At 49.6% G+C, this 7721-nt stretch overlaps 1 protein-coding gene across 1 annotated transcript in view; it reads left to right on the forward strand.

Annotated features, from left to right (window-relative positions):
• PTK7 (protein tyrosine kinase 7 (inactive)) overlaps positions 1-6715 on the forward strand; it is a 95184-nt gene extending 88469 nt beyond the window's left edge. Inside the window, exon 20 of the mRNA XM_078864476.1 lies at positions 1629-6715. Coding sequence (XP_078720602.1) covers positions 1629-1789 — 161 coding nt within the window. The 3' untranslated portion in view covers positions 1790-6715. The remainder of the gene's footprint in view (positions 1-1628) is intronic.
• The last annotated feature ends 1006 nt before the right edge of the window (positions 6716-7721 follow it).

Below are 7721 nucleotides of genomic sequence, written 5' to 3' on the forward strand. Positions count from 1 at the left end.
GACATGGTTCTCGTCAGGGCCACCGTGTTTTCTCCGTCCATGGCGGCGTCGGCCCAGGCGGCGCGAGGGGGCGAGACACCCTCAGGAAATGTTGTCAGAGCGAAACACAGCGCAGCTAAATAGAGGCTTGTAGAGTATTGACCGGCGCTGCTGCGGCTGCTGTGGCTGCTGGACTGCCCCCATCCAATTGCTCGCTCGCCATCTCGCCCCATTTGCTCGGAGCTGTGCAGTGTGTGGATTAAAGGCTGATTGGTTTTTTGTTGCTCGTGTCAGCCCGGAGAGTCTGTGAAAATGCCTGGACAAGAGCGCGCCATCTCTCTCTCTCTCGCTCTGTCCCTCGTTAAATTTCCCCACCATCAGTGGGAGGCTTCTGCTGACGAAGGGAATCTTGTGCGGAGGTCTCGTGGTGAATGTCAGCGCGAGCCACTTGGTTGGGTTCCCACCGCTGCCTGACGGTGTGCCTGTAGAGAATCGGAGAGGCGTGCCATCTGCTGCCAAACAGGATTTCAAGACCAGCTGACGTCCTTTGCTGTAGTCGCCTGCTGTGTGCCAGTGACCCAGGGCACATCTCAAAATAAAAAATGTCCTGCCCAATGTGGTCAAGTATGGTCAATTAACCACCCCCCCCCCCTCGCACCCCTCCATGACCCACATGGTAGAGGGAAGCCCTCATCCAGAAGTGGGTTGGCAGTTACATTTGACCCAGCTGGAAATTGAATAACACGTTAAACCATGAAGGTTTACAAAGCGTACGTCTCGTGGGGCGGTGTATTTAAGACTCGGTGTAGTGAATGGAGTCTGCTGGCAATGTGGGGAAGCCTGCTTTTTTCTAGATTTGAAGTTTTCGTGACTGCAAGGATCCATACTCTTTGGTTCTTTCGGTTCAAGTTCATTTATTAGGTATAGCCCTGTGAGCCATTCGGCTCTTGAATCGGGTGCAACCGCAACAAATAAAAAACAAAAACATGAACAAGAAAACATCTTAAAGTGACTATGTGACTAAGTGCAAGAAGAAACAGCAATATACTGCAGAAAAAAACACTGTAGGTGAAATTTTTTTATAAAATTAAATACAAATAAAAATCAGATAAAAAAATAGAAATAACTAAATTGTAGAAGATGGACATTTTAATTATTTTTATTATTTTCAACTTAGGGTGAAATTGTTGACTCATTAGCTCTGTCTTTGTAGCAGGGTCGGCAGTTTGGGTCACAATAACTCTTTTGAAGATGAGGGAATATACACAGAACATTGGTGTAATGTTGCATCACTATTGGGGACCTACTTTACCCTATGGGAAACCGACCAAATTGATCAAAGGGTTGCTCAAAAAAACTTGGCGATTAAACGCGGCAGCACTTGTGGACTAAGGCAATTGATGTCATTGCTTATGACGTCCCGATATGTTATTGCGCGTAATGTCGTCTCGTTGTGTGGCTCGGAGGGTAACATTGTTGTTGCTAATTGTAAACCTACGAGGATGAGCGAGCTTGTTTTGGAAGCGTTAAACAGAATCCGCGCACATGCAGGATTTTTCATTGTTTTGTTTGGGAAAGCCTCCAGGAAAGGTCCCGGCTGAGGTCGCGTCGCACGTCTCACACTCTGCGCTGCCTCTCCGCTTCCCCAGCCGTGCAGTCGGGCTCACTGAAGCCGCTGTCCACCAAGGCGTGCCCTGCGCACGTGTCCAAGCTCCTGCAGCGCTGCCTGGCGCCCAGCCCGCGCGACCGCCCCTCCTTCCCGGACGTCCTCCACGACCTGAGCAGCGTGCAGCTCGACACCAGCGTCTAGCCGGGCATCCGGCCGCACCGCCCCTCCGGCCACGCTGCTCCCACTCCCCTCCGCGTCGAGAGACAGTGAGAGGAAGCAAAACAAAGAAATCAAAACAACCCACAGTTATCTCATCACGGTGTTTTACTCTTCCTGTACGTGGCGACGGGCGCCACGAGGAAGAAACGGTTCGAGATAAAACCGTCGAGATTGAAAAAACACAAACGCAAAAAAAACTTGAAAAGAAACTTGTACAAAAACTCTTGCTCCTGAAGGAACGTGTGCGCCGTCGTGAGGCCATGAGGCCGGGCCGGTCGGCGGAGCGGGCTGCGCGGGCAGGCGCCGAACAGCGTTACGGCTCGACGCCATGGCGGTCCGTTGTCTCCACGTTCGTGGCGGCTGGGCACTCGTGACGACGCGCGCGTCGCACAACGCCGCGCGCTCGATGCGGGCGCGTGGCGAACTGGCGGCGCTGCGACGGTGGCGCCACCATGCAGCTGGAGGGGGGGGGGCCCCTCTCCTCCAGTTTACATCTGGCGCGGAAAAATCTACGCTTGAAATTTGTATTCATCGACCCAGCGGCTGTGCTCGCCAGCCGGCCTTCCACCACCGCTGTTGCACCGATAAAACCTTCCTCAACGTTGCCTAAAAACGGTTCACTGCAAACATGAAATGAAAACTCTTTTTGTATGATTTTATTTTTTTAAGCTGTATTGTAGCCTGCACGTGGAAGAGAGTTGGAATGTGAGACAGAATTGAGTTGTAGGGCTCCTTTGTTAATCCGGTTCACTCTTTCAGCTAAATGAGGCATCCTCGTTTGTGACACTGGTACTCGCTCACCACCCGCGACACTCGCCCACCATCTCTCACACTCGCCTGCTGTCTTAAAGACAAAGATCCCCCGTATAGCCTTAATAGACTGTTGGGGCAAGTGCCGTTAGCATATGAAGACCGACACGGCACACGAGGGGCCGCCTTTATCTCCCCAGTGCTGAATTTCACCCACCACACCAGATGATCATTTAAGGCTGAGTCGATCTAGAAGAGGCCCAGGACTGGTTCATATCATCACTGGTATTGGCCGTGATCAAGAATCGAACTCGGGTTGCCGCGTTACCTGCTGCACGACCACTAACCCACTGTCTTAAACGCTCTGCATCTCACACACACCCACCACCTCACACAAAGATCCCCCGTATAGCCTTAACAGACTGTAGGGGCAAGTGCTGTTAGCGAGCACCTATGAAGGCCGGAACGGTACACGAGGGGGTGGTTGGCCAGCACCACGCCCGACTGCCTTTTTCTCCCCAGTGTCGATGTTTACACACCGCACCAGGTACTCATTTGAGGCTGAGTCGACCTAGGGGAGGCCCAGGACCGGTTCAGATGATCGTCACTGGTGTTGGCCGTGAATCGAACCCGGGTCGCTGGGTTTATAGCGCAGCGTAGCGCTAACCACTACACTACCGCTCCCCACATTCTCACACCCACCATCTCACGCTCCCCCACCATCTCGCACACTCACCGTCTCACACACCCACCATCTACACTCACCATCTCACACAATCGCCCACCATCTGACACACTTGTCCGCTGCCTTAAATACTTGCCATTCCTCACACTCGCCATCTGACACGCTCATCCTGAGGCCACAATGCACTGTGCCCGTGAGCAGAGGCAATTGCTGGCATTTTAAACCAAAACACCGCACGGAGGAATTGTGCTTCTCCCGCATTGTGTTGGCAGCGCGATATCCTCACCGCGAAGAGATGCAAAACACGCGTCAAAGACTTTATATCAAGCGTTTTATGTAGAGCATGTGTTAAAGTTAGCAGCATTATATTTAAACAGCAGAATTAAGCTTCTAACAATAAGCATTGCAACATCTCAGGCTTTCAGCATTGCCCTGGCGGTGGAGGCAATGTGGAAAATGGGAAACGCAAAGAGACGCCGAGATTTCTGAGCGTCTGGAGTCTTTAAACCCACCCTTTATGACGATTTCCATTTATTTTATGACGTATATACAACAACAAAAATAGAAATGTTACTATTGTTGCTGTACGACGATGGTACCGCTTGTTGACCCCGAGCGCTGGCTGAACGGATGGTGGTGGGTGCCTTGGTTTACGAACTCGCCAGCGATGCCGTCGAATCTTTACGAGCACGTCTGGGCCTGGCGCTGCGTGCGCTGCGCGTTTGGGCTGGCGGGAGTGGGAGGTGTCGTGGTCTGGGCGAGCAGCCATCGTCTCGTCACCTCGTCGCGCGTGTGATTGCCTGAGAGGAGTGACCCGGGGCGAGCGAGAGAGATTCGTGCGAAGTTGTGCTTTTTGACGATTTTGCCTGGTCTCTCTCGCACCTTAACACGTAATATCTGGCGACTGCCTGCTGGCCGGACCCCCCGTGTGACAGATGGCACCTTGGGTGGCGGTGGCTCTCGCCGACGTCTGCAGGTGCCGTTTCACTGGCTCGCTTTCCTGTCTCGAGCCGCGACTCGGGCGAGCGACGAGTCTCGTGTCACCGTGGTATCGCGAGTGAATTGCGTGCGAGAGACGTTCACTGTAACGACACGAGGTCCAATTCTCATGGCTGGCGTCGTGCCCCCCCGCATGCACTGCCGAGTGGGGCAGCCTGGCCGTGATGAGAACTGGTAACTTGGTGCTTTGTGGACCTGACTTTGAATTGAGTGGTCCACCCGTGTGAGGCTTGCTGGTGCGGCGGCGACACCTACAGGATAGATGTGGGTTTGTGATGTCTATAAACGCGTATCTGGGCCGGTGAGGCCTCTTGGCTCGGCACGCTGATGTGGCATTGAGAGGTGACAAAAACGTGCCTTCTCTCTCTGTCTTCATCTTGTAGAGCTCAACATTTTAGTTTTTTAGTACTGTACTTGTATAGACTTTTTCTTAAAATATGAATTGTCAAGTTTTTACCAAGTATGAAGATAATCAAAAAGCATCTTATGTTCATGTCATCAAAATGTTTACTTTTTAAATGATTGAATACATCAACGATGCTTGTCCCTCCCCCTCCCATTGCATCAGCCCTTGCTCCACGCGATGACTATGGTACGCTGCGCGGTATAGTTGTCACGCTCGTTATGATATTACTTTTGTACGGCACACACTACGCATCAAGGTACGTTATGCGATCCAGTAGGCAGGGACACTGTACGCTATGTGCTCCAAATAGCAAGTTAATGCCGTGCACGCAAGGTGGCTGAAGCGATCGTACCGGGCTGGATGTCACCGGTGGCAAACGCCGTGGCGCCAGTTTAAAGCAGGCCAGAAATTCCACCCCGGGCTTTCCATTCTCAGGTGATTACGCGTGCAGGTGGATTCATTGAGTCACTGGAACGCGATGGGAGTGGCTTCTTCATAGCCGATTTGTCCATGACGCTGGCGCAACGCCGCAGTGCATGCAGCTTCCCAGGCACATTGGTCTGGTGGAGACTCGTTATCTTCAGGTATATCGCGATTCATCGATTTAAAAACAAATTTTGGTATGCTCACGATGGATGTCTAATCGTCTGTGTGAGAATCGATGATAGTGCCCACAGTACTGTTTGGATCTATGTAGCGTCTGAATGCCGCCACATTTCGCGACGCTGTACAGAAATGTTGGGCGTGTTTTGTAGAGAAGGGAGCAAAAGTAAGGTTTGGAGCCTGGATTTGAACAGGGCGAGGCAAACCACAGCACGGATTGCTTGCGGAGGGTTATGGGATCAGCAGAGTAGAATGAGCGAACTCGGCACATTTCAAATTATGCAAGTTACGTTTTGTTAAAGGTGAGGTGGAGCGTCTTGCCTCATCAAACTGCAGCCACTGGACGTCACCGAGTGAGGAACAGTCTGTTAGTCCAGAAATTGGAGATTATATAAATACATTGGCAAATTATATGATAATCCACTCATTTCAAATGGTTACCACATTTCTCTGTTATTGGTACCGACAAGTTAAATATCTGGCCCGGGCTCATCGACCAAATGGGATTATGGCAAGAAATTATACCAACCCCATGCCCCCACCCCCCCTCACCTCGGTAAACTTTCAATGTCTGTGCGGCGCTGGAGGGAGAGATGAGAGGGAAAACTCGGTGTGTTAGAGAAAGCACAGTCTTTGTTATTTTTTTTAGCATGGAATGGAAGTACTGTTCTGTAGTTTGTTTTATACAAAAAAATGTGTTTGCATGAATTTGTCTTGCCAAGGAAACTTGTGATGTGTTTAATAACGAGGCCGTGCCTCGCACAAAAAAAACTGAAGGAATAGTGGCATCGTTGCTAAAAGTTTTTTTTTGGGCTGCCATATACCTTTTGCATAGGTGAACATGAGGGATGATGTCGTTTATGAAGTTCAACTGCAGAAAATTTCCCGTTTCACATATGAAGAGAGGGCAGCTGCCCAAATAGTTTTGATATCCATGTTTTTATAAAGTTGCAGTATTGTTAGCAGTGTAACCCAGAGGGGGACATAGGGGGGGGAAGAGCTTTTGAATTCTGAAAACCACTCAAACCGTCCCGATTCAATTGCCTGGTGTTTTTTCCATCGCACACACTTCCTGCAATATGAATGTGGAATTTCCACCACTGGTTCAGGCCCGCGTTGAGCAGGAATACGGCGTTGACTTTTTATTATTTGGCCCCATCGCCTTTACTAACGGTGAGCTTGTGCTTTACGTGAACCCCGTGTCTTCAGGACTTGTGAAACTTACGTTCTGTGTCACCAGGAGCAATTACCACAAGACGTCTCCTGTAAACGGTACTTTGCAGAGTTTCAAAATGAGAAAATGATAGTCATGTTTACTTTGTACAGTGTCTTCACAATATCCACTCTGGATTTTTATGTTTATTAAAACACATGCTTAAATCTTCACTGACCTGCGTAGCATAGCTTGAGATCATGTTTTTCTATTGTAACTTGTTTTAACAAAATAAAAAATGAGTAAACACCACTGCGTGTGGGCTTCACTTTCACTCGGAACACACAATCCAGATGTTGCTGTCAATAATGGTCACTCAGCAAATAAAGAATAAACACTTTCGTTTGGTGTTTTCGGCCATTCGTATTGCACCTGCGATTCGCACGGTTGTTTACGTGCGGTGCGAAAGAAGTCCATACATACGGCAGAGATGTTATCACGAAGGTTGTACGGTTAGTCAGCCCTTGTAACTTTTACAGAACAATTCCTTCTACAAGACTAGGTTACGGTGGCTTAAAAATCCATGACAGCATCCGCAAAGAGTTCCACGTGCTTTGGCCGGACACGGAAACAATGTCGAGGCAAAAACTTGTGGTATCTGCGTGGGATTTTTGGGCCATGATGTGAAATCAGCTCCATAAAAATAAACCAATGTTAGTGTGAAACTTCCTGCATAAATTGGCCTCTTGCTGGGCAAGCTCGGTGCGAGGATCATGAATGTTGTCTTCACTGAATATACTGTCCAGGTATTCAAAACATCTGGAGGTTTTGCGCACCAATCTAGAATCTAGAGCGGTCATGCCTTCTCAGTCTCTAGTCCGCCCAGGGTCGCTAGTCGACTGGAATCGGCATGTGACCAGACGTATACTGGATGTGGTGAGCCGGGTGCAGAAATGTTTTGGTGAGACCCAACTGGCATTGAGCCCTCTGGAAAAATCACACAGCTTTTACAACGGATGATTTTGCACACATAGAGCTTGCGTGCAAGAAGCATTAACAGAAATGAACCATCTTCTTGGTTCTTTCGGTAAAGTCACTTAGAAGGGAAATAATAAAATAATAAAAATAAAACATAATAAAATAATTCTCAGGACGTTCCGGCCACAACGCAAGCAGCCGTCCTCAGGTGAAGAACAGGTCTGTCGGAAAGACAGCGTCTGAAATGAACCATTCTCCATCACTGAGGTACCCCCCCCTCTCTCACTGCTCACTCCGCGTTCATTCGCTTCCCTTGTGGAAATCGCAGGGGGCTCTATGT

The sequence above is a fragment of the Lampetra fluviatilis genome, chromosome 18, assembly GCF_964198595.1.
Source record: "Lampetra fluviatilis chromosome 18, kcLamFluv1.1, whole genome shotgun sequence".
In the NCBI taxonomy this organism is placed as follows: Eukaryota; Metazoa; Chordata; class Hyperoartia; order Petromyzontiformes; family Petromyzontidae; genus Lampetra; species Lampetra fluviatilis.